Source organism: Zootoca vivipara, chromosome 12 (genome assembly GCF_963506605.1).
Source record: "Zootoca vivipara chromosome 12, rZooViv1.1, whole genome shotgun sequence".
In the NCBI taxonomy this organism is placed as follows: Eukaryota; Metazoa; Chordata; class Lepidosauria; order Squamata; family Lacertidae; genus Zootoca; species Zootoca vivipara.
Window position 1 is genome coordinate 54595204 of NC_083287.1, and position 27505 is coordinate 54622708.

General features: G+C 47.1%; 1 protein-coding gene across 1 annotated transcript in view; it reads left to right on the forward strand.

Annotated features, from left to right (window-relative positions):
* TMIE (transmembrane inner ear) overlaps positions 1-26352 on the forward strand; it is a 42032-nt gene extending 15680 nt beyond the window's left edge. Inside the window, exons 2-5 of the mRNA XM_035129818.1 lie at positions 8234-8351; positions 20465-20614; positions 21048-21061; positions 25825-26352. Of these exons, the coding sequence (XP_034985709.1) occupies positions 8234-8351; positions 20465-20614; positions 21048-21061; positions 25825-26352 (810 nt within the window). The remainder of the gene's footprint in view (positions 1-8233; positions 8352-20464; positions 20615-21047; positions 21062-25824) is intronic.
* Positions 26353-27505: the final 1153 nt, after the last annotated feature.

Sequence of the window (27505 nt, forward strand, 5' to 3'; positions counted from 1 at the left end):
TGCAACTTCCCGGGCAGGACTGGAACTTAGAGGGGAGGGGTGTTATGTACTGAGCTGAATCCTAGAACAATAGGATTCAGAATCAGCGGGAACTACCCAATCCAACTCCAGGTGGAAGTGAATCCGCAACCTGATTGGTCTGCTGGAGCAGCCAATCAGGCGGCTGGCAGAAGTGAATCTGCTACCTGATTGGCCTGTAGGAGCAGCCAATCAGGCTGCAGGCAGAAGTCAATCCATAATATAATTGGCCCACAGGTGTAGCCCTGAAGTAGCCAATCACGCAAGGCCCATTGTGTAAATAATGTATATAAGCAGATGGTTTGGGGAAAAGAGCCATTCGTCTTCTCTTCTCCTCCTTGATGACTATGAGCTGAATAAAGAGCATGAAATTCACTCTTGACTCCGAGTATATTTCAGTGACACAAAGTTTCCTCGGGAGGGAGGAAAGCTTCACAGTGGGGAAAGCTCAAGTGAGGAGAACCCCTTACTGGTGTGTACACTAAGCATAGTCTCATATTCACCCCAGAGCTTAAGAAGATACCGGGCCACGTTTGGGCTGGAAAAGTACTCTCATTTTATTTGTAAAACCCACAAGGGATAGGCTATAGGGAAGAGTGGAGAGGTTTAGTGTTACCTCAGAAATCCCTATTAGTGCTTTTTATAATTTGAGAGGTTTGAAAACCAAAGGCGTAAGGTGGAGACATAAATGCAACGCTCCCACAATGGATTGTCCATGGAACGTTGTTCAGTTGGGTGCAGCAGGAGCAGAGGCTGGGCATGGCTGAAAGATGGGCTTCTGCTGCTCAACGGTGCATCTGCTGTAACCCGAACTAACCCTCTTCCTCCTTCCCTAAGAATTAGCTGGCACCAACTGAACAGGGGATCAAATAGCAGACATTAGAATTCCCTAGAAAGCAAGTCTTCCTGGCAGCACTGCAACTTATCTTCTTCCCACTGGTGCAATGGCACAATTCAAAGCGTTGGTGCTGAGCTTTCAAGCCCTAAACAGCCTCAGGCCAATAGACCTGAAGGAGCGTCTCCACCCCATCATTCAGCCCAGGTACTGAGGTCCAGATCCGAGGGCCTTCTGGCGGTTCCCTCCCTGTGAGACGCGAAGTTACAGGGAACCAGGCAGAGGGCCTTCTTGGTGGTGGCACCCACCCTGTGGAACGCCCTCCCACCAGATGTCAAAGAGAACAACAACTACCAGACTTTTAGAAGACATCTGAAGGCAGCCCTGTTTAGGGAAGCTTTAATTGTTTGATGGATTACTGTATTTTAATATTTTGTTGGGAGCCACCCAGAGTGGCTGGAGAAGCCCAGATGGCTGGGGTATGAATAAATTATTATTATTATTATTATTATTATTATTATTATTATTATTAAAAGAAATGAAGCAAGCAAGTTCCTAGCCCTCATGGGTTTGCCGAGAAAGGATTCAAACAGGCTTCTATTGCACTGCATCATTCTTCTTCTTCTTCTTCTTCTTCTTCTTCTTCTTCTTCTTCTTCTTCTTCTTCTTCTTCTTCTTCTCCTCCTCCTCCTCCTCCTCCTCCTCCTCCTCCTCCTCCTCCTCCTCCCCCTCCTCCCTCGTATCCGAATAGATTGTCTTCCATAAACATGGTTTTAACAATGAGTCCGTAAGTGACTGTGGAGGCCAATTCTGGATCCACACGTCCTTCCACAGTGGGGACATTGGTTTCTGGGTGAGAGTTGATCACGGTGTGGATTTGCCAAGCGTGCCTTCCTCTTAGCATGTTTCTCCCTTGCGTCCTGTGTTCGGATGTCTTCAAAGTCCATGACACCTTTGGTAAAGGCTGTTCTCCAACTGGAGTGCTCGCAGGCCAGTGTTTCCCAGTTATTTGTGTTTATACTGCATTTTAAAAAAAATATCTGCCTTGAGACAAATACTGCATACCTAGTCATGTTTCGGCTATTTGGTGGCATTACATAAGCCAGTTCAGAGCAAGGGCAATTTCCCTTTGCTCTGAACTGGCTTGTGTATCTGTCATTGTCAGGGTCCTCTTTTTCGGCAGTGCTGTAAGGGGGAGGTGGGGTGTATTTCAAGGCAGCTGGAAACGCTCACCAAAGTGCACCCCCCAACTCATACTGGGTTTGAAGTTTGATGCAGAACTGTAGCCATGGGAGATGGGGGTGCGGCCAGTTTTTTTTTGCCTTGGGTGAAGCCTCCAGAGGGGCACTATTGAGGCTCCCAATTTGTGTGTACGCAAATGAACATAGGGAGGTGACAAACTGGGTCTTTGACCCGGGTAAAATACAGTGGTACCTTGGTTCTCAAACTTAATCCGTTCCGGAAGTCCGTTCCAAAACCAAAGCATTCCAAAACCAAGGCACGCTTTCTCATAGAAAGTAATGCAAAAGGGATTGTTCTGTTCCAGACTTTTAAAAACAATCCCTAATACAACAATTTTACTATCTAATGAGACCATTGATCCATAAAATGGAAGCAATCAACAATGTACTGCAGTAGCACAGTCAATCCATCAGTAGCTGAACTGGGTTCTACACAGTCACAAAAACAAAACTAAAAGAGCCGGAAAAAAACAAAAAATAAATAGCAAAAAGACAGACCTCAAAACACAAGTGTGGCACTCGAAACGGAAGCATAGCACTAAAAAAAGGAGCACGTTCAATTTCCGGAAAAAGTTCGTAAACCGGAACACTTACTTCCGGGTTTGAAGTGTTTGGGTTCCAAGTTGTTTGAGTACTTGGGTTCCAAGTGTTAGAGAACCAAGGTACCACTGTAAAGCCTAGTTTCGCCCCTGGTTTGAGGCTTCATTCCTTCCTTCGTTTCTCTCTCTCTTTGTTTGTTTCTTTCTTTAAAAATGTTTTAATGGACTTTCTCCTCTATCTTGTGATTTCATATTCAAATAAGAAAGGGGAGGAAGGGAGCAAAGCAATGCAATAGGTGTCTTGCAAATTTTGCAAAAATTGCCATTTGCCTGCCAGTGGGAATGGGAATTAAAATGCATTGAGGAATTAAAATGCATTTCCTTTTTGCGGGAGGTGGGGTTGTTTTTAGGAATGCTGTTTTGCTATTTAATTTGTCTTTGTTTTTACAATTGCACCAAAAGTTCAGTTAAAGAATAACTGTTTAAAAACAAAAATGCATCTTAAATCATAGCTGTCACATTTTCCCTTTTCCCGCGAGGAACCCTATTCAGCATAAGGGAATTTCCCTTTAAAAAGGAGAGAACTTGACAGCTATGTTTTAAATTCAGATAACCTGCCTCTCCCAGTTTGCTAGCAGCTCGGCATTTCTTCAGTTGCAGTATGCACTCTGAACAGCAGGCGGCGCTGCAACCCAGCTTATTAGGCATAGCAGACTCTTGCCAGCAACATTATTTGCCAATGCAATCGCGTATTCCAGCAAGATACGGCTGAAAAAATATTTTTATTAGCTTGCTCCAAGCTTGATTCCGTGTTGAATCCTCACTTGCGCAAAGATCTAAGGGCAGCGCAAGCTTTCTTCAAAGGGTTTTCTGCCTTTGAAGTTTGCTTTTTCAAACATTAATTACGGGGCGCTCTAATCTTGCTAGGGGTTGCCAACTTACTTGCTTCACGCCCTCTTGCTCTGCTCCTCTGCTCCGCTTTTCCTAGCAGCTTTCTCTCCAGTCATGCTTACTTCCAGGTCGGGAGAGTTGCTGTTCTTTAATTTGTAACCACTGAGTGCCCAGATTGACTCCTAAGCCGCTTACAAAAGTTTAAAAAGAATTGCACAGCACTGTCAAAATACAAAATCTTGTTTTCTTAAAAATGTATTCTTAAAATACATGTTTTAAAAAATTGCAATTCAAACTTTAAGGCGAAAACAACCACGGTTAAAAGGTGCAAAGTAATGATCCCATTCAAATGTCACAGTGACTGAAACTAGAGATTCGGGTGGAATCTAGATGCATATAAAAAACACTGTGAAAATGCTTTTTTAATAAAGAGTTTTGAAAAATATATTGAATTTGCCATAAGCTCACCATCGCCATCTTGTGTCTCATTTGTATAGTGCACTTAAAACACACTTAAAACGCGGTATTTTGCAGCTGTATAGCTGAGATTGAGAGATGAAAGGAACTATGTAACAGATGCATCTTCAGAAGCCAGAATTGGTGGAACATTTATACTATTGTCTTCACTTGGCGCCAGAAAGCCACACACTTCACTTCACTTCACTTCACCACCTTTCCTCCCACAAACTCAAAGTGGTGTCCATAATTGTCCTCCCAACCCTTGTCTTATCCTCCCAACAGCCCTGCAAGGTAGGCGATCTTCTTGGCCGGGTGGGGATTTGAACCCATGCCTCCCAGGTCTGATTCTGACAGTCAAACCGCTACATCGCACTGGCAGTTAAAGACACTGCAGACCCGGCCTCTTAATATCCGACATGCAATTTATGGTTTATTTGTGTGCTAAACTGGTTTGATCTCTTTTTCCTGCAGCCGAAGAAGTTTTTGTGTTGCTGCTGACTGTATTTTATTCTTGTGAGCTGGAGAGAGAACGTTATCCGATAGGGCAGCCGATATAATGGTAGTATAATACTAGATTTCGGGACCGTACAATGAAGCTGCAGGTTGAAAGATTCAGGACAAACAAAATAAAGTTCTTGTTCCCGCAGCACATAGTGAAACTGTGGAACTCACTGCCACAAGATGTAAGGCTGTGCGCATGTAGGAACACACACCCCCCCCCAATTTTATTTCATCTCTGAATTCCTTTTGCGCACCTAGAGCTCTGCAGTCTGAAATCTGTGTACGAGCCTTACTAAACCCATCTCTTTTTTTAATTATTAAGTTTATAGATGATACTACCATAATGGGTCTGATTCCAGGTGGACAGGGGAGAGGTTCAAAAAGTATCTACATGGTGCTTAGAGAATAACTTTCACCTAAATATTAGCAAGACAAATGAGATGGTGTTGGACTTTCGAAGGAAGAACCATAGAGTTGGAAGAGACCACAAGGGCGATCCAGTCCAACCCCCTGCCGAGCAGGAAACACCATCAAAGCATTCCTGACATATGCATGTCAAGCCTCTGCTTATAGACCTCCAAAGAAGGAGACTCCACTACACTCCTTGGTAGCAAATTCCACTGCTGAACAGCTCTTACTGTCAGGAAGTTCTTCCTAATGTTTAGGTGGAATCTTCTTTCTTGTAGTTTGAATCCATTGCTCCGTGTCCGCTTCTCTGGAGCAGCAGAAAAAGGAAGAGAGGGGAACTAGCCCCGTTGCGTATCAGGGGAGGGGGTTGTGTGAAGAGAGTATATTCCTTTAAATTCCTGGGAGTTTATCTTAGTGAAGACCTCACTTGGAAAAACAATATAACTCGGGTGGTTAGGAAGGACTAACAGAGACTCCATTCTATCAGGGTCTTGCGAAAGAACAATGTTAAACAACAATTGATGACCTCCTTCTATCGGTCCACAATAGAAAGTGTCCTCTCAATATTGTATCACAGTGTGGTACGTTGGCTCAACAGAGGGTGGTGAACACAGCACATGATATCATGGGCTGTCCCCTGAGCCCGCTAGGGATCGTTGCCTTAGCGGAGAGCAAGAAAAATTCTCAGGGACGATTCACACCCCGGCCAGCACCTCTTTAATCTTCTGCCCTCAGGCAGGAATTATAAAAGTATAACCAGTCGTACCAACAGGCTAAAAACCAGTTTCTATCCGTCGGCTGTTAGACTGCTAAACGGAAAATAATATAGTGCAACTGACTTTCGGGGTTGGTGTGTTGTGCGACAAGCACACAGAGTGCAATGAGATTGAGTGTGTGTTGGGGGGAGGCTCAGTTAATTTCATTGTACACAGGTTGTACATTGACAATAAAGGTACCGTATATACTGGCGTATTAGACGGCTTTTGAACCCAGGAAATTTTTTTCAAAAGTTGGGGGCCCGTCTTATATGCCGGGTCCAAGAATCTGCAGTCACCGCATACGGTGGGGGGAGCTCAAAAACGGCCGCATCCCCACTGTATGCAGTGACCATATGAACGCAAAGAAGCGCGCTCGGGAGGGGGCTGCTCCCCGCCAGGGAGAATGGCTCCCTCATGGCTTTGTGACCTGGATCAGCGCAGAGATACAGTTTTGTGTATTTCATTGGTGTCAAGCTGCTGCCTCTTCTCTTTTTGTCAGCGCAAAGCAAAGGGATCTCTCCGTCTCTCGCTCTCTCCGCTCTCTCTTTCACTGCTGCTCAGCGTCTTTCGCTGGCTGTGTGAGCCTCCGATGTCTCTGCCCCTCTATCGCTATCCTCTCTATGGTTTCTTTCCCCCCCTTTTGCTCGATGTCTCTGCCTCCCTCTCCCTCTCCCTCCTTTTGATCGATGTCTCTGCTTCTCTATCTCTCCTCTCTCTGGCTTCTTTCCCCCTCTCAATAACTAAGCAAGCAAACAAACCACCATTTCCCCGGCTGCAGACTTGAGTGCTGGAGAAGACAGCCTCCCCTCCCCTCCCCGCCAAAAAAGGGCTGGAGTACATCCCAAATTCTATATTTTAACTTGAAAAGTAAGGGGTCGTCTTATACGCCCAGTCGCCTTATACGCCAGCATATACGGTATTATTCTAACATTGTTGTTGTTGTTTAGTCGTTTAGTTGTGTCCGACTCTTCATGGGGTCACGAAGAGTCGGACACGACTAAACGACTAAACAACAACAACAATGTTAGAATAATACCTTTATTGTCAATGTACAACCTGTGTACAATGAAATTACACATTACACATTAGCAATTAGCTCCAGCAATGCTCTCCCGCCTCTGATGTTTGATCACACGACATTAGCCACGAGCCACGAGTATCCTGCAATTCCTCGAGAAATACCGCAGTTTCATCAACCAGCTTTCACCCAGTCTTAAAATATAAGTTGCGATTAAGCTGAGGTGTGTACACCAAGGATAGTAACTGCACATGCTCAGATGACAGGTGTTTGGTCAATCCGGCCCATGCAGGAAGTTAAGACTATATCCTTCCACAGTGGTTAGTTGAGAACTATTTTTAACTCTTCTACGGTATATGGTTTGTATTCTACGGCATTATGCTTTTATTGCTGTAAACAGCTTTGGTCGATAACTTTAATGGTCGATACCTTTAATGGCCCAGGTGGCCAACCCACCAGATGTCAAAGAGAAAAACAACTACCAGACTTTTAGAAGACATCTGAAGGCAGCCCTGTTTAGGGAAGGTTTTAATGTTTAATAGATTATTGTATTTTAATATTCTGTTGGAAGCCACCCAGAATGGCTGGGGAAACCCAGCCAGATGGGTGGGGTATATATATATATATATATATATATATATATATATATATATATATATATATATATAAAATTTATTAAACTAGCTGGCAAAGTCACGCGTTGCTGTGGCTCAGCCCTGTGACTCCCCCCACCCTGTCCCAACCCATGACCTATTCTGTACCCCCCCACTCATCCCTGTGACTCCCCCCACCCTGTCCCAACCCATGACCTATTCTGCCCCCTCCTCCCCCACCCCCAGGTCATCCCTGTGATTCCCCCACTCTGTCCCAACCCATGAACTATTCTGTCCCCTCCCCACCCCACCCTACCCGGCTCGTCCCTGTGACTGGCCACACCCTGTCCTGACCCATGACCTATCCCGGCCCCTCCTTCCCCCACCCCGGCTCATCCCTGTGATTGGCCCCACCCTGTCCCGACCCATGACCTATCCCGCCCCCTCAGCCCAGTCTGCAAAGTCGAGCCGAAATGCTGTGGAGAGGGAAGCTTTCCCAGCTGCAGTACCAGTGTAGCCGTCACTAGAGGGCGGTGTTTTGCAACCTCTCCTGTGCTCCCAGCATCCCTGGCTGTCTGAGTTTGGTGTTCGGGAACAGTGGGTTTTACCTGCTTTACCTGCCATAGGTGTGACATCTATCTACGCAAACAGTATGCAAACCCTCACATATCCGCATGTGACGTTGTGTCCAAATTTGAACGCAATCGGTCAAGCGGTTTCGGTGAAAAGTGGAGACCAACGGACATGGCCAGTTTACATTTTTATATATACCGCATAGATTTACATACTGCCCTACTCACGCAGGACGCAGATCTCAGCCATAGGCCGTCTGGGCCATTAAAGGTATCGACCAAAGCTTTTAAAGTTAATAATATATTAATTCCAATGGGTCTACTTTGAGTAGGGCTTAGCTGGGTACGATCCCTTGACCCTTCCGCCCGTATGCTCTAACACTTCCTGTTCTTTTTTCAGGCCACCACCGAGCCGCCGAAAAAGAAACCGGACCCCATCACATCGGAGACTGTGGTGATCTGGGGCTTGCGCCTCTGGCAAGTGGTCGGGATCTTTGCCCTATTTGTCATGAGCGTCAGTAAGTCCCACCTCTCTGCCTTCCATCCTAACCCCGAGGGCCTCATCCCAGTGTTAGAAACTCAGATATATAAGCTAGGTGCCAAAAGGCTCCTTGAACCAGGGTTACAGTCGCCAAAACGGAATGTCTGGTTGCCATTTTGGGGCAGCTAATTTGGGGCAGAAAAACATCTACTTCTGCTTCATTGACTAGGCAAAAGCCTTTGACTGTGTCGACCACAGCAAACAATGGCAAGTTCTTAAAGAAATGGGAGTGCCTGATCACATCATCTGTCTCCTGAGAAATCTCTATGTGGGACAAGAAGCTACAGTTAGAACTGGATATGGAACAACTGATTGGTTCAAAATTGGGAAAGGAGTACGACAAGGTTGTATATTGTCTCCCTGCTTATTTAACTTATATGCAGAATTCATCATGCAAAAGGCTGGACTGGATGAATCCCAAACCGGAATTAAGATTGCCGGAAGAAATATCAACAACCTCAGATATGCAGATGACACAACCTTGATGGCAGAAAGTGAGGAGGAATTAAAGAACCTTTTAATGAGGGTGAAAGAGGAGAGCGCAAAATATGGTCTGAAGCTCAACATCAAAAAAACCAAGATCATGGCCACTGGTCCCATCACCTCCTGGCAAATAGAAGGGGAAGAAATGGAGGCAGTGAGAGATTTTACTTTCTTGGGCTCCTTGATCACTGCAGATGGTGACAGCAGTCACGAAATTAAAAGATGCCTGCTTCTTGGGAGAAAAGCAATGACAAACCTAGACAGCATCTTAAAAAGCGGATACATCACCTTGCCTACAAAGGTCCGTATAGTGAGAGCTGGACCATAAAGAAGGCTGATCGCCGAAGAATTGATGCTTTTGAATTATGGTGCTGGAGGAGACTCTTGAGAGTCCCATGGACTGCAAGAAGATTAAACCTATCAATTCTGAAGGAAATCAGCCCTGAGTGCTCACTGGAAGGACAGATCATGAAGCTGAGGCTCCAATACTTTGTCCACCTCATGAGAAGAGAAGAATCCTTGGAAAAGACCTTGATGTTGGGAAAGATTGAGGGCACTAGGAGAAGGGGACGACAGAGGACGAGATGGTTGGACAGTGTTCTCGAAGCTACGAACATGAGTTTGACCAAACTGCGGGAGGCAGTGGAAGACAGGAGTGCCTGGCGTGCTATGGTCCATGGGGTCACGAAGAGTCGGACACGACTAAACGACTAAATGACAACAACAACAACAAAATTTGGGGCAGCTAAACCTAGACAGCATCTTAAAAAGCAGAGACATCACCTTGCCGACAAAGATCCGTATAGTTAAAACCATGGTTTTCCCAGTAGTGATGTATGGAAGTGAGAGCTGGACCATAAAGAAGGCTGATCGCCGAAGAATGGATGCTTTTGAATTATGGTGCTAGAGGAGACTCTTGAGAGTCCCATGGACTGCAAGAAGATCAAACCTATCCATTCTGAAGGAAATCAGCACTGAGTGATCACTAGAAGGACAGATCGTGAAGCTGAGACTCCAATACTTTGTCCACCTCATGAGAAGAGAAGAATCCTTGGAAAAGACCTTGATGTTGGGAAAGATGGAGGGCACTAGGAGAAGGGGACGGCAGAGGATGAGATGGTTGGACAGTGTTCTCAAAGCTACGAACATGAGTTTGACTCTTCGTGACCCCATGGACCATAGCACGCCAGGCACTCCTGTCTTCCACTGCCTCCCGCAGTTTGGTCAAACTCATGTTCGTAGCTTCGAGAACACTGTCCAACCATCTCGTCCCCTGGCCTCCCCTTCTCCTAGTGGCCTGAATCTTTCCCAACATCACGGTCTTTTCCAGGGAATCTTCTCTTCTCATGAGGTGGCCAAAGTATTGGAGCCTCAATACTCAATACCGCACCACTAATTACATGCCCTCTTAAACAATCCAGTAGTAAAATCAGCAGCAACTAGGCCCCTGGCAACCTTCGAAAACCTCCTCCTAACAACAAAGGGACATGGCAAAGGGATAGTATCCGCAATATACAAAATACTACTCCAAAATCCCACAATCTCCCTAGATGCAATGAAAAAACAATGGGAGGACGACACAAGCTATGAGATTTACCCCACTCAGTGGACCAGAATGTGGTCTAAGCCTCCCTTTAAATCCATCTCAACCAAAAGGAAAGAACTCACTCTGAAACTCACTACCTAACACCAAGGAAACTAGTGCTAATACACCCAGGAACCTCACCAAAATGCTGGAGAGGGTGCACCTCTACAGGCACATACCTCCACATGTGGTGGTAATGGCCCCAAAATCCAACTATTCTGGACAACAATCATATGAGAAATATGCAAAATAACTAAGTCACCCCATTAGAAGTCACCCCAGAACTGGCCCTACTAAACATCTCCCAAGATAATAGAACAAGGATGGGGAATTGACCCCGACTCCCATCAACCCTGAGCATTAGCCATACTGGCAGGGGCTCATGGGAATCAGAGTCCAAGGAGATCTGAAAGTCCGCAGGTTCCCTGCCCCTGAATTTATGCAAACTTTGGTTCGACAGTATGGAGCCCCGCAACTTACCACCTGTCCACGCAGAGGAGGCGACCCCATCTTCCTAGAGAGGGCTCGAAGCTCGCCGTCCCCGGGAAGGAGGGTAAAAGAATGGCAGGACTTTGTGAGTGAAAAACTCTTTGACTGAAAGCAGAGTTCCCTCCTCCAGACTGCATAGCCAGGATTAGCCCGGCATCAGATTTGGAGGGCAAAGAAATTCTTGAGACAGGTTTGTCCAGCCTGGGAGGTGCTGGTTTCATTTCGGAGCAGGGAGATAAGGCGAGAAATTTCATGGAGACAGGATTGTCATCTTATCTTCATCCCTGAAATGCTTTGAAGTTTTCCTGAAGGCGGGATCTGAGATCGGGGCTGTTCTTTGACCATTGGTGGGATGACCAAGCCCTAATTCTGGTAGAGGAGATCAAAGACCTCTGAAGGCAGCAGTAGAGGTGAAGAATCACAGAAAGCCCAGCCGGGGAGAGGACCCTTTCCAGTGTTCCCCACCAAGCATTCCTCTGAGGGTCTCTGAAGATCTCAGAGTCTTCTCCGTTTCACACTGTCCTTCCACTAGTCTGTGCCTAAGCTTATAAAGCAATAAAACCACCCGTAAAAAGAGTGAAAAACAGCTTATTTACTCATTCGAATGGCTGTTTAAATTAGTGATAAGCTAAGAGCAGCTTGAAACGCATGCAAACAGTCTACATATCTGGGTCGGTATGCAGGCATTGTCCTAAGACCTTTGCTCAGATAGGAAGAGGCAGGTCAAACATTGTTTAAGAGTGATTCATGCTGTTTTCTGATGGATTTCACAAAAGAGAGAATATGATACTCAAGGGAACTTCGTGATCTCTTCAGCCTGTGATGAAAAGGAGGAGTTAACCATAGAATTGTAGAGTCGGGAGGGAGCCCCCAAGAGTCATCTAGTCCAGCCCACTGTATGCTTGTGAAACATGGACCACTTACAAACGCCATCTCCAACTCCTCGAAAGAGTCCATCAACAGTGTCTCCAGGAAATTGTATACATCACTTGGGAAGATAGGCGAACTAATACCAGTGTACTGGAAGAAGCAAAGATCACCAGTGTTGAAGCAATGATTCTTCAACATCAACTTTGTTGGACTGGTCATGTTGTGCGGATGCCTGAAGATCGTCTTCCAAAGCAACTACTCTATTCCCAACTTAAAAATGGAAAGCGTAATGCTGGTGGTCAACAAAAAAGGTTTAAAGACTTTCTCAAGGCAAATCTAAAACACCAACAATTGGGAAACCCTGGCCTGCAATCACTCCAATTGGAGAACAGCCTTTACCAAAGGTGTCGAGGGCTTTGAAGACACTCGAACTCAGGACGCAAGGGAGAAATGTGTTTGGCAAATCCACACCATGAGCACCTCGCGCCCGGAAACCAATGTCCCCACTGTGGAAGGACGTGTGGATCCAGAATTGACCTCCACAGTCACTTACAAACACATTGTTAAGACCGTGTTTATGGAAGACACTCTTACTTGGCTACAAGGGATCGCCAAAGAAAGAAGAAGAATGCAAGAATCACAGCTAAAGAAACCCTGGCATTGATGCCATCCAACCTCTGCTTAAAAACCTCCACTGAAGGCGTATTATTATTATTATTAAAAGGTAAAGGTAAAGGGATCCCTGACCATTAGGTCCAGTCGTGACCGACTCTCGGGTTGCGCGCTCATCTCGCATTATTGGCCGAGGGAGCCGGCGTATAGCTTCCAGATCATGTGGCCAGCATGACAAAGCCGCTTCTGGCAAACCAGAGCAGCACATGGAAACGCCGTTTACCTTCCCGCTGTAGCAGTTCCTATTTATCTACTTGCATTTTGACGTGCTTTCGAACTGCTAGGTTGGCAGGAGCTGGGACCAAGCAATGGGAGCTCACCCCTTCACAGGGATTCGAACCGCCGACCTTCTGATCAGCAAGCCCTAGGCTCAGTGGTTTAACCACAGCGCCACCTGGGTCCCTTGTATTATTATTATTACCTTTGAGTAGTTTTCTTGTTTCACCACTCCTTGCATGTTAAGCCTGATGGGTTTTTACATTTGTAAAGGAGCAGGGGATTCGATTCCTGGGGAGATGAATGTACACTGTCACTGGCACTTAAAAATGGCAAACATTCAATTGCTCGGGCCATTAAACCCACCCTGGGATGCACTATTCCAGCATTATGGCTCTAATTTCGCCACTGGCATCTGAAGTAGGAAGGAACAGAGTGTGTGTTTGGTGTGGAGAGGATTTGCATCATTAAATAAGCATCACTGTTTGGGATGGTAAAAGTCAAGAGCTGTTTCAAGCTACTATGTATATCTGTCTGTCTGTCTGTCTGTCTGTCTGTCTGTCTGTCTGTCTGTCTGTCTGTCTAGGTTGGAGGATGGATGGCAGCTAACAGATTGAGGTTGAATCCTGGCAAGACAGAAGTACTGTTTGTGGGGGACAGAAGGCGGGCAGGTGTGGAGGACTCCCTGGTCCTGAGTGGGGTAACTGTGCCCCTGAAGGACCAGGTGCGCAGCCTGGGAGTCATTTTGGACTCATAGCTGTCCATGGAGGCACAGGTCAATTCTGTGTCCAGGGCAGCTGTCTATCAGCTCCACCTGGTACGCAGGCTGAGACCCTACCTGCCCGCGGACTGTCTCGCCAGAGTGGTGCATGCTCTGGTTATCTCTCGCTTGGATTACTGCAATGCGCTCTACATGGGGCTACCTTTGAAGGTGACCCAGAAACTTCAACTAATCCAGAATGCAGCAGCTAGACTGGTGACTGGGAGCGGCCGCCGCAACCACATAACACCGGTCTTGAAAGATCTCCATTGGCTCCCAGTACATTTCCAAGCACAATTCATAGTGTTGGTGCTGACCTTGAAAGCCCTAAATGGCCTTGGTCCAGTATACCTGAAGAAGCGTCTCCACCTCCATTGTTCTGCCCGGACACTGAGGTCCAGCACCGAGGGCCTTCTAGCGGTTCCCTCGCTGCGAGAAGCCAAGTTACAGGGAACCAGGCAGAGGGCCCTGTGGAACGCCCTCCCACCAGATGTCAAAGGGGGGGGGGAAACTACCAGATTTTTAGATGACATCTGAAGGCAGCCCTGTTTAGGGAATGTTTAACAGACCACTGTATTTTAATATTTTGGCGGTAGCCGCCCAGAGTGGCTGGGGAAACCCAGCCAAATGGGTGGGGTATAAATAAGTTGTTGTTGTTGTTGTTGTTGTTGTTGTTGTTGTTGTTGTTGTTGTTATCTAAAAACCCTCCTCTTGCCTAACAGCTGCCTAGAAAAGCAGAGGGCTTCAAAGTTGTCTTTTGGGTGTTGCTGCTTCATGGGGGAGACAGATTGACAATCACAAGGGAATTATCAGCCCTGATGCTTCAAGCATTATGTTATCTGGGCAGGAGCTGCCATATTATTTGAATTTATATACCGCCCTATACCCAGGGGTCTCAGGGTGGTTCACAGAATAAAATCAAAATATAAATATAAAATACATAACAAAAATAAAAACAACAACCCGACACCCCCCCCAAAAAAACCCACATTTTAAAAGGGCATAGGATGTCAATCAGATCAACCAAAGGCCTGGTTAAAAATGAACATTTTTGCCTGGTGTCTAAAGGTGTATAATGAAGGCGCCAGGCGAACGTCCCTGGGGAGAGCATTCCACAGATGGGGAGCTACTGCAGAGAAGGCCCTGTTCTCGTGTTGCCACTCTTCAGCTTCTTGCCTTGCTCAGGCTTGTTTTCTTGCTTGGCGGTACATGTGAAAAGGATCCAGGAGTCTTGGTGGACCACAAGCTGAACATGAGTCCACAGTGTGATGCAGCAGCAAAAAAAAGCTGATGCTATTCTAGGCTGCATCAACAGAAGTCTAGTGTCCAGGTGAAGGGAAGTCATAGTATTGCTCCATTCTGCCTTGGTCAGACCACACCTGGAATATTGTGTCCAGCTCTGGGTGCCACAGTTTAAGAAGGATGTTGACAAGCTGGCAGAGGAGGGCGACCAAGATGATCAAGGGTCTGGAAACCAAGCCTGATGAGGAACAGTTGAAGGAGCTGGGCATGTTTAGCCTGGAAAAGAGGAACCTGAGAGGAGATATGAGAGCCATCTTCAAATATCTCAAGGGCTTTCACATGAAAGAAGGAACAAGCTTGTTTCCTCTTTCCTTCTCTGAAGGGTTAAGGACTCGAACCCATGGCTTGAAGTTAGAAGAAAGGAGATTCCAACTCAACATCAGGAAGAACTTCCTGCTGTTCTACAGTGGAACGGTCTCCCTCGGGAGGTTGTGGACTCACCTTCCTAGGAGGCAGGATGGTCATCTGTCATGGATGCTTGAGCTGAGATTCCTGCATTGCAGAGGGTTGGACTAGATGACCCACGGGTCCCCTTCCAACTCTATGATCCTGCCACTTGCTTGCCTGGCTGGAGAAGAGAGGGGTGGGGGTGAGTCTGTGCATAAACCAGCCTCCTTTACAAAGATAAATTTTAATTTCTTGCTCAACCTACTTTTGATTTGGCTTCCAGGTATGTAGGTCCCAGAAGGGGATGCCCCCAAGGGACAGAATTGCCCTTGTTGCTGGGAAAGGCTTCCCCACCTGTGTCCTAAATCCAACCCCATTCGCAAGAAGCATAGCGGCCATCCAGGACACAAAACCCCTTCTCTGAATGGTGATTAAGCATCCAAGCTTTCCGAGAGGTTTGCAAACTACAGTGGTACCTTGGTTCTCAAACTTTATCCGTTCTGGAAGTCCGCTCCAAAACCAAAGCGTTCCGAACTGTAGCTTCCGTGAAAAACAACGCTTTGTTTACAAACACTACTGTTTTGCAAAGAGGCAGCGCGCGCCAGGGAGGAGGGAGGGGAATGGAGAAGACAGGGTACCTGCGCAGTAGCGCACAAATGAAGCCGACGTGCGCAAAGCATATTGGGGAGGTGAGCGTTAGTAGAATGTGTGTGCTGCCTCTTTGCAAGACAGTAGTGTTTGTAAAGCGCCACCTAACGGCATACAGCAGAACTACTGCCTCTATCTAATTCCAGTTTTGCGCTAGACACTGCTCATGCAGGAAGTGGCCAAAACAAAAAATCTGTTATCATACGAAATATATTTAATATATTTTTTTATTCTAATAGCATCTTGCGGACCCCTCTGGCAGAGCTCGCGGACCCCTGGGGGTCCCCGGACCACCTGTTGGGAACCACTGCATTGGAATGTTGTTGTTGTTTAGTTGTTTAGTTGTGTCCCACTCTTCGTGACCCCATGGACCAGAGCACGCCAGGCACTCCTATCAATACTCCATCAATAGGAGTATAGCATCTAGATCAAGGGAAGTAATAGTACCACTGTATTCTGCTCTGGTCAGACCTCACCTGGAGTGCTGTGTCCAGTTCTGGGCACCACAGTTCATAAAGGATACTTTCTGCTCACCTGGAGTACTGTGTCCAGTTCTGGGCACCACAGTTCAAGAAGGATACTGATAAGCTGGAATGTGTCCAGAGGAGGGCAACCAAAATGGTCAAAGGCCTGGAAGCGATGCCTTATGAGGAACGGCTTAGGGAGCTGGGTATGTTTAGCCTGGAGAAGAGAAGGTTGAGAGGTGATATGATAGCCATGTTCAAATATATAAATGGATGTCATATGGAGGAGGGAGAAAGGTTGCTTTCTGCTGCTCCAGAGAAGCGGACACGGAGCAATGGATTCAAACTACAAGAAAGAAGATTCCACCTAAACATTAGGAAGAACTTCCTGACAGTAAGAGCTGTTCGACAGTGGAATTTGCTGCCAAGAAGTGTGGTGGAGTCTCCTTCTTTGGAGGTCTTTAAGCAGAGGCTTGACAGGCATATGTCAGGAATGCTTTGATGGTGTTTCCTGCTTGGCAGGGGGTTGGACTGGATGGCCCTTGTGGTCTCTTCCAACTCTATGATTCTATGAACACTGTCCAACCATCTCGTCCTCTGTCGTCCCCTTCTCCTTGTGCCCTCCATCTTTCCCAACATCAAGGTCTTTTCCAGGGAGTCTTCTCTTCTCATGAGGTGGCCAAAGATTTGGAGCCTCAGCTTCAGGATCTGTCCTTCCAGTGAGCACTCAGGGCTGATTTCCTTCAGAATGGAAGGAAATCAGCATTGAAATAGATCTGCAGAAATCACCAGCATTAACAACCATGGGATGACGTTTTCATTTGTTAGACAACCGCAGCCTCCCTTAAAGGGTGATTAAATGCTTTGCTATCTTGTCTCCTCAGCTCACAGCAAGGCTTTTGATTTTATTTTTAACTTCCTCTAATTTATGGTTTTCTATTCCATCGTTGCTGAATTACAGCAAATCCTCCATCATTTCCTTCCTGTCCGATGCGTTCCTCATTTTTTATCCTCTCCTGCCTCCTTTTTTTCCCCATCTCCCAAGTTGAGGCTTTTCATTACCCCACACATCGGACGCTGGGATCCTCCTGAACCTGCCTGGATATGTTAATCCCAGATAGTTCAGACCCGCTTGGGGTTTCTCAGCAGTCGGCGAAAGGTACTCTGCACGTACTCAGGGGATCTCTTCCCTCTGTTATCACGGTGTGCAATCCGGTGAAGGGAAGCCTTAACATACACAGGCTCTGAAGCTTAAACAAGCATAGCCAGAGAACTAAATCTCTCCCCCCCCCCCCGCCCTCGAGACTCAACATTGTTTTGGGGTCTAGTTCCTTCCTCAGGGTCTCTAGGAGTGGCATTTAAACTATGGAACTCAGCCCACCCCTGAAAGATCTGTGCCAGCAAAGGAGGGTTTGAAATGGATTTTCAGAAGGGAGAAATAAATCATTTGCCCTCTAACAGAAAGCCAGAACTGAGGGTTTTAATTTCTCTGGAGATGGTTCGTGCCTCTTATCTGAGGGATGAGAGAACTGCAATGAGCCCTCATTTTAGTCTGGGTTGAAAGCCCAGTTTCATCTGGTCATAAAAGGGGAGCAGAGTATATTACTGCCAGGAGCTGTTTGATATATTTAGTTTTTTTAAATATGCTTGAATGCTGTTGACTAGGGGCCAGGGAAGAGTTCTCTGCAGATTGAGCATGTCAGGGGAATGTGGACTCTTTTCCCTGAGATGCTAGGTTTCTACCTGCAAGGAGGCTTTTGGGAAAAAATCCCCAAGGTGTATTTATATACACTGCCTTAGGAGGAGGAGCTTATCTTACATGTCCTGCCTGCTTTTTAAGTGCCTTCCTCTAAAGAATATCGGTGGAAAATGCATTATGGGACAGTTCCCAGGGTCTGAGTTACACATTCCGGTTGCTTAAAATGCATTCAGATTTCCTGGATGGAAAATGGGCACATGCCTGTCGAGAAAGCTCTAGCTTTCGCATGGTTGGAATGTAAACCATTTTGCAAAGGTACAATTCGCACCCGTAGCTCTGCTCCCTTTTGCCTCTGGCTCCTGAAATTCTGAATGCACCTAAAAGAGGCTTCCCCACCCTTGATCTTAGAGTCATAGAACTGTGGACTCAGAAGGGACCCCCAATGGCCATCTAGTCCAACCCCCTGTGATGCTCAAAAATCCTTTTTGGGAATTATAGGGACAGAACTACTGTACTTAAATTGTACAGAAATTTATTTATGTATGCTACAGCAGCAAGAATGTTACTCACCGCAAAATGGAAAGGAATAGAAGTCCCCACGAAGGAAGAATGGATACAGAAACTTATGGAATATGCAGAAATGGCGAACAGCTCTTGCTAAGGTTGAGTCAGAATTTCCTTTCTTGCAAATTGAATCTACTGGTTTGGGTCCTATCCTCTGGATCGCCTTCAGCACTGATCCTGCTAGCTCCCAATCTCCCATTTGGACTGAAGAACGTTGGTGTTGTGCAAGGAGTGGGGGTCTGGAACCCATCTTCCACAGACATAGCCCTCCTTGTTGATAAGATCATAAAATGAAACAGAAGGAATCATAGAATCATAGAGTTGGAAGAGACCAAAAAGGCCATCCAGTCCAACCCCCTGCCAAGCAGGAAACACCATCAAAGCATTCTTGACATATGCCTGTCATGCCTCTGCTTAAAGACCTCCAAAGAAGGAGACTCTACCACACTTCTTGGTAGCAAATTCCACTGCCGAACAGCTCTTACTGTCAGGAAGTTCTTCCTAATGTTTAGGTGGAATCTTCTTTCGTGTAGTTTGAATCCATTGTTCCGTGTCCGCTTCTCTGGAGCAGCAGAAAACAACCTTTCTCCCTCCTCTATATGACATCCTTTTATATATTTGAACATGGCTATCATATCACCCCTTAACCTTCTCTTCTCCATGCTAAACATACCCAGCTCCCTAAGCCGTTCCTCATAAGGCATCGTTTCCAGGCCTTTGACCATTTTCGTTGCCCTCCTCTGGACACATTCCAGCTTATCTTGAACTGTGGTGCCCAGAACTGGACACAGTACTCCAGGTGAGGTCTGACCAGAGCAGAATACAGTGGTACTATTACTTCCCTAGATCTAGATGCTATACTCCTATTGATGCAGCCCAGAATTGCATTGGCTTTTTTAGCTGCTGCATCACACTGTTGACTCATGTCAAGTTTGTGGTCTACCAAGACTCCTAGATCCTTTTCACATGTACTGCTCTCAAGCCAGGTGTCTGTATTTGTGCCTTTCATTTTGAACTGATCACTCCGTCAAGGGGATTCAAACCGCCGAAATTCTGATCGGCAAGCACAAGAGGTTCAGTGGTTTAGACCACAGCGCCACCTGCGTCCCAGCTCCTGCCCACCTAGCAGTTCAGAAGCACGCCAGTGTACGTAGACAAATAGGTCCCACTGCAGTGGGAAGGTAAACGGCGTTTCTGTGCACTCTGGTTTCCATCACGGTGTTCCATTGCACCAGAAGCGGTTTAGTCCTGCTGGGCACACGACCCGGAAAACTGTGGACAAACGCTGGCTCCCTTGGCCTGAAAGCGAGATGAGCGCCACAACCCCATAGTCACCTTTGACTGGACTTTAAAGGAATCCTTTAAAGGTAAAGGTAAAGGACCCCTGACAGTTAAGTCCAGTCGCAGACGACTCTGGGTTTGCGGCGCTCATCTCGCTTTACAGGCCACGGGAGCCGGCGTTTGTCCGCAGACAGTTTTTCCGGGCCATGTGGCCAGCATGACTAAGCCGCTTCTGGCACAACAGAACACCGAAACCAGAGCAGCGCACGGAAACGCTGTTTACCTTCCCAGCGGAGCGGTACCTATTTATCTACTTGCACTTTGATGGGCTTTCGAGCTGCTAGGTGGGCAGGAGCTGGGACAGAGCAACGGGAGCTCACCCCGTCGCAGGGATTCGAACCGCCGACCTTCTGATCGGCAATCCCAAGGCTCAGTGGTTTAGACCACAGCGCCACCCGTGTCTGAGGGGTCCTTTGCCTTTACCTTTTTGATAAGATGAGTTTGGCAAGTGAATCCCTTGCCCAGATTCTCTCTTGAGCTCTCCAAGAAGAGGCTGGATAGTCATCTGTTGAGTATGACCTACCGTCTTCCTCCCCTCCCCTGCTGCTGTGTGGTTTTAACCCCTAGCAGCCCGTGCTAAACTCCCCGTTGTCTTTCTCACTGCCTGCAGTCATCACTCTGTGTTGCATCTTCAAATGCCGCATCCCTCGGACCAAGAAGGAGATCGAGGCTCGCTACGCCAAACGCCAGGCTGCCAAGACCTACGCCGACAAGCTGGACACCGTGCCTCCGCTCAATGAGCTCACCGAGATCCCAGGAGGTTGTTGTTGTTGTTGTTGTTGTTGTTGTTATTATTATTATTATTATTATTATTATTATTATTATTATGTTTTCCCAATTAAGATTTTACAGTCACATATCCAACATACAACACAGAAACAAGATTCTAAAGCATAGGTTGGCAACGTCCAGGGCAGCGCAGCGCGGTGCAGCTCGGGAACTCCCTGAGCGGTGCCAAAAATGGCTCCTGTGCCTGCGCAGCCGCTGGAAATCACATCTGTGCAGCTGCGGACATGCGCAGAAGCCATTTCCGGCGTTCCAGACATGGGCTGGAAATCACTTCTGCGCATGTCCTGCCCATGTCCGGCCCACAGACAATAGTCCGTTTGAATCCTCCGGCCCACGGCCAGAAAACGTGCCGACGCCTGTTCTAAAGAATCTCCTGGACTTCCCCTCCTCCCCTTTATGGGGAGCAGAAGGAAGCAAAGTGCGCGCTGAGCAGGAGCGAGGCTTTTTACCGGGCGGCAGGACTCAGTGGTTTGGGAGTCGTGGGGGGGGGGCACGCCAAGTGCCTCTCCCCTCCAGGGTGGCACCCGGGGCGGATCGCCCCCATCGCCCCCCTTGCTACACCCCTGCACCTGTTACATTCCCTACCATATTGTTTTGTTTTTGTTCTTGTTCTTATCATGCATTTTGTTTTGTTTTCTATCTTATATTTTTGCGTTGCGAACCGTATTGATATCTGTGGATGGAGGGCAGTGTACAAATGATGGTGATGATGATGATGATAATTCAAGACTAAGCATGCTGCTAGTCCTCAAAGGTTCTGCTTCATTTCCCTTCCCTTTGCTGTTACACTGTTCTATCTCTATCTCTATCTCATATACTTTCCTGATTCTCTGCCCCTTTCAGGCTCCACTGAAAACCTCCCTACTCTCTCTGGGCAAGTCGACTCCCTCCCTCTAAGTTCTCTGCCGGTGGTGAAAGAGGAGGATGAAGTAGCACTGCCGATTCACTAGGGGGCGCGCTCTGTCTACTACTTTCCTTTGGCTTGTTCTCGCTTTCTTTCGACAAGGACTCTGCTGCAGAGACTTTTGAGGTTCTGCCGCCTCCCTTCGCTTTCGTCCTCCTCGTTCCAGACCTTCCTTCTCTGATTCTGCCGTTTCCCTCTTACTGCTTTCTCTCTCGCTTGCATCACGAGGAGGATATTCCAGCCACGGAAGCAGGAAAATGCGTAACACTCAGTTTATTCAGCAATCCCGTAGCTCTGTTGAACTCATTGGTGCTCCCTTCAGATTGCAGTAAGCTCACTTTGCTTTAAAACAAACAAACAAAAAAAAAACCTGCCAAGCTCCAACAAAAGGTCTCCAGCCATCTGGAATGCTAGCATTAGCTTTTAACCGGAAATCCACCTTGCGAAAGGAAAGTGTTCCCATTCAAATGGCTTGCATGAAGTAGGAACCTCACCAAAGAAAAGAAAAGACGTACCTAGCCTCTGCTGGATCATTTCCCTTGTTTTCTATGCTAATCGCCCGCTTGAAAGCTTCATTATCACCTTGTTCACTTTGCCGGAGGAAGGAGTGTCCATCAGTAACTGACATTCTGGCAGATGAGACCAGTCCAGAACAGGGACCTGTGCAGAGGACCTTCTGTGGCTTTCTCAATGTGGTGGGAAGATTCAAGGACAATCAAAGAAACATTTCAACATTTCAGCCTGGCATAGTATAGTACCAGGAGCAGAAAGAACAAGGCTTCTTTGTGCTGAGATGAGGAGTTAGACCTAAAATAAATGTGATTACCCAGCAAAAGCATGCTCACACCTCTCATTGAGTTTGTAGGTACAAATGCAAGAGGATTGCCTATAATTATATTTTGGGAATAATTAGTGCTCTTACGTAGCTGCATTGTCTTATACTTTTTTGATGTCCTACAATCATATTATGAAGTAGCTGAGTTCTAGGCTATAAATCAAGCACTGCCGGGAATTGTTCCTTTTTGTTTTCCAACGTATCTCTTATCAATATTTTTTTTTTTAAATGGTGTGGCACGAGATTTATTCATTTTTTAAGTGTGGTGCAGAAAAAAAAGGTTTGAGACTCGCTGCCCTATTTGAAACCTATCCCTTCCTGCCTTATGTTTTGTTCTTGGTTTTTTTTCAATGAAACACCTCCGCCGACCTATGAAACTGGGGCTCTTGTCATATGTGTCCCCAGGCAGTGCCGGATTTACGTATAAGCTAAACAAGCTATAGCTTAGGGCCCCACTCTCTTGGGGCCCCCAAAAAAAAATTAAAGGAAAAAAAAGCCTGGATGTACATTTCCAAAATATAAGATTAAAAAATATTTTGTTATGTGCAAATGGCTTTAGATACCTATTAGGTCCATAATTTATTATACAGTGGTACCTCTACTTACGAATTTAATGCGTTCCGAATGCACATTCGTAAGTCGGAAAAAAAATGTCGAATCCCATAGGAATGCATTGGGAGAAAAAATTCGTAAGTAGAAGCAACCCTATCTAAAAATTCGTAAGTAGAAAAAAATCCTATCTAAACCACATCCAAGATGGCGGACGGAGCTCCATTCATAAGTAGAAACATTCGTAAGTAGAGGTACTACTGTATAGCATATATTCAACACAAAAAAAACAGCGACAATTTGTATTTGCCAAAGGACAGCTGGACATACAAAGGGCCCCATTACCTTCAGTAGCTTAGGGCCTCATCCAACCGAAATCCAGCCCTGCCTGTCCCCTTCAAACAACTCTAAATTGCAAGGTCAACTCTAGACCACACATGCCTGTGTGTGTCCATGCACAAGCGCCCAAAGTCTGAAGGCTAGCCCAAACTCCTAGATCCATGGCTGCAGATGTACTTCAAAGTTCCTGTATCTAGTTATAGTGAGGTCGACTCCAGGTCCCCCATTTGCAGGCAAAGGCAATGGATATGATTGATTGATAGAGCGGATTGAGCCGGCGAGACCAAGAGTGGGTCTGACAGTCAAGAAGGCAGTTTCTGCACGTGCCGTAGAGGGAAGTGAGGGGCAGGCGGGGCTCGTCCACCAGGGAAGGGAGCCCATCTGGGAGAAGGAAAACTCTGGTCCTAAACCAGGCATAGGCAAACTCGGCTCTCCAGATATTTTGGGAGTACAATTCCCATCATCCCTGACCACTGGTCCTGTTAGCTAGGGATCAGGGGAGTTGTAGTCCCAAAACATCTGGAGGGCCAAGTTTGCCTATGCCTGCCCTAAACCTCCACTGCCTTGCGTGATATCTTTGGGAGAAGAGAAGACTTAGGAGTAAGCTAGGGTTGTCATACATCTGGGAAATCCTGAATATGTCCTCTGTTGGTGGTGGTGGGAGGGGACAGCATTCCTATCCAGGGGGATTTTTACATTTTAGAGGAAATGTCCAGGTTTTTTTGGGAGGGGGGGTTATCTATCATCTATGTCTTTCTGTCTAATCTATCTATCATCTCTATCTATCTATCTATCTATCTCTACCTACCTACCTACCATCATCTATAATCTATCGCTATCATCTAATCTATCTATCTATCTATCTATCTATCTATCTATCTATCTATCTATCTATCTCTATCATTATCTGTCTATCTATCTACTGTATCAAATCTGTCTCTGTCTAATCTATCTATCATCTATCTATCTATATCTATCTATCTATCTATCTATCTATCTATCTATCTATCTATCTATCATCTCTATCTATTTATCATCTATCTGTCATCCATCTATCTATCTATCTATCTATCTATCTTCTATCTATCTCTATCATTATCTATCTATCTATCTTTTGGCTCAGGTTGCTCTGTACACTGCGGCTGCTGCTAGCCCAAGTTGGGGAAAGAGGCAGGCGGGCACAGCGGTGGCCCTGTGGGCCTTTCCCCCCAGCTCAGGCTGTCAGCGGCTTGGGCTGTCCTCTTTTCTGCTCTTCAAGATACGGCAACGCTACCCAAATGGTTGGCCGGCGCCTTGTACGCCTCCTTCCGGCAACCAAGCTGGTGCCCAACATCTTGCTCTGCTTTTCTCAGTGAAGCTGGGAGGGTGGTCTTGTCATCTGGGCAGCTCAGGACCTCCAGACACGCTGCCCAGGCTTGCAACCCCAGGGAGGTCACTTTGGTGCTTGCGAACGCAGGGTTTGACTTCACCCCTGGAGGCGCACTCCGTTGTCTCTCGAGACAGTCCACAATCTTCTGCTATGCTTTCTGCCATTGGCCAGGGAAGTAAAGGTGGCTGGTTAGTGGCAGAATGCTTATAGTAATAAGACCCATCCTACAGGGGGAAATAATTAGGGGGGGAAATCTGTATATTAGGCAACATGCCGCATCAAATAAATGTGCAATTAGAAGAAATGTGTGCCCAAATGCTGGTGAAGTTTTGTGGAACTTTTTTTAAAAAAATTATATATATATATATATATATATATATATATATATATATATATATACACACACACACACTAGTGTCATTCAGCCCATTTAATAAACGGGCGCTAGAACATGCCGCTTCATCGGGGCGCTCTGCTGAGCCCAGCTGGCCAGCGGGCGCCCAGGAGAAGGCCGCGATTTGGCCTCTTTCGGGGGCGCATGGGGGGCCTGGCTGGCCCCTCCCACGGCCGCCGCTTCGTCGGGGCGCTCCGCTGAGCCCAGCTGGCCAGCGGGCGCCCAGGAGAAGGCCACAATTCTTCTGAGGACTGTGAGGGAAATGGTAGGCAGAGGGGTGGGGAGAGCACGTGCGCGATCCAAGTCTCTGCGTCCAATCCCTGTGTCCATGGGGCACATGCGCAGTAGCGCAAACCCAGGGACACAGGGAATACTGGACGCAGAGACACTTGCACTTTATTATATAGGATATGTTCCAAATTGATGCTGAAATGTAGTGACTTGAATGTAACATCGGAAACAGAAATGGAAAGATTTGCTCACACTGGCAGAAACCTCCAGGAAGTGGGGTTGGGCTAGATGACCCTTGGGGGTCCCTTCCAGCTCTGTAATTCTATGATTCTAATAATAATACATGTGTACTGAATGTGCTTTATACATACAGTGTGGACCTGCCCCTAAAGTCTGCAGTGCCTTTGCACAGGCTGCTCATAAATGGGATTTAGGTGGGGGTTTGTTTGTTTTTTGTGTAAGAGTTTTCATTTTTGCTCTCTCTCTCTCTCTCTTTCTCTTTCTCTCTCTCTTTCTCTGGTCCTTCTTCGACAGCTGCGACCCCCGGGGAAAAGAAAGAGGAAGAGGAGGAGGTGCCCACGGTCTCCGGAAAGGTTGATGCCCAGAAGAAGAAGAAGAAAGACGATAAGAAGTCAAAGAAGAAGGAAGGAGAGGAGGAGGAGGAGTCCCAGAAGGAAGAGAAAGGGGGGAAAGAGGGGAAGAAGAAGGGAGGAAACAAGAAAGGAGGGGAGAACCAGAAGGAAGACGAGAAAAAGAAAGGGGAAGAGGAGGGTGGGGGCAAGGACAAGCCCAAGGGTGCCGGTGCCAAGGGAGGGGGCAAAGGGGCTGGGAACCCCAAGGGAGCTGGGGCCAAGGGAGCTGGGGGCCCCAAAGCTGGCGGCGCTGCCAAGGGAGGGGGGCAAGGGCCTGGGACCCCCAAAGCTGGCGGTGCCAAGGGAGGTAGGCAAGGGCCTGGGACCCCCAAACCCGGAGGTGCCAAGGGGGGTGGGCAAGGGCCTGGGACCCCCAAACCCGGAGGTGCCAAGGGAGGCGGGCAAGGGAGCGGGACCCCCAAGCCTCCAGCCAAGAAGCCCCCACCGAAGAAGTGAGCGGGGGGGACGGACACAGGAGGGATTTCCCCCCACCCAAAGGCAGGGTCTTCCAACGCCGTTTCCGTCCTCTGCACATAGCTATGCAAACTGACCCAGCAAATCTCATGCCTTTGCTTGACCAAGTTTTCCTGAACCGGGCGACGGATGGGCAGGGATCGCCTGGTGGAATTTGGCCTGGTTCGCATACAAAAATGTGTCTTTGGGGAGGAACTCACAACCCCCAAAGGTCGCTTGGTTTTCATGGGAACATGTTTTTAAAAAAACTAAAAACTGATGCAGTCAAACTGAGCTTAAGGTAGGGAAAAAGGAGGATCTGGTAAGAACCAGAATTGGCAGATTCGTCCGAGTTTGTGGCCAATTGTCCTCCTCCCAAAGCTGGATCGGGGTTGAACAGAGAGTCTCGGCGGGTGGGGTGGAGTTGCTACGCTAGCCTCCTGGCAGGAGGGTCGCTTCCCATAGAATCACAGAACTGCAGAGTTCGAATGGGACCCAAGGGTCATCTAGTCCAGCCCCCCCTGCAATGCCGGGAAGAGCGGAGAAAGATTCTGTACTACAGCAGCCAAGGAACTGATCTACAAGTTGAGAAGAGAAGAAAAACCTGGAATAACAGTTAATGTTTTTCTCTCTCTGACGATGATGATGATTAAAGGCAAAAGCAAACAAACCCCAATGTTACAAACATTTGGACAAGCACAAAATTTATCAGTATCATTTGAAGCTGAATTCTTTAAAACCTAACGCAATTCGTTCTAGCCCTAAGCATTCAGAATTAAATGGATCACAGGTTGGAGGATGGTGTGAAAAAGATTGACTGTGGAATCATAAATGTGGGCCTATTTCTGACAGATTTTGATCTGGCGGATGTTAGCTTCTGATTTGATCCCGGAATGCCCTTTTATTTCCCCTGCCACCGAGTTCAGGGAGGAGGAGAAGCCGGCGTTTTCAGCAAGGGAGCCTCCTGTTGGCTCTCCATGGCCTCTGGCCTGAGTTTTGCAACTTTCTTTTTGGCCTGGGAAGCTGCTCAGAGGAGATGATGGGTCTGCCATGGTGAAATTTTGAATGTCCCATTATTAAACAGGAGGGAGCAGTGGGCTCTTGTGTTTGGGTCCCGCTTGCAGGCATCTCGTTGGCCGCTGTGTGAACAGGATGC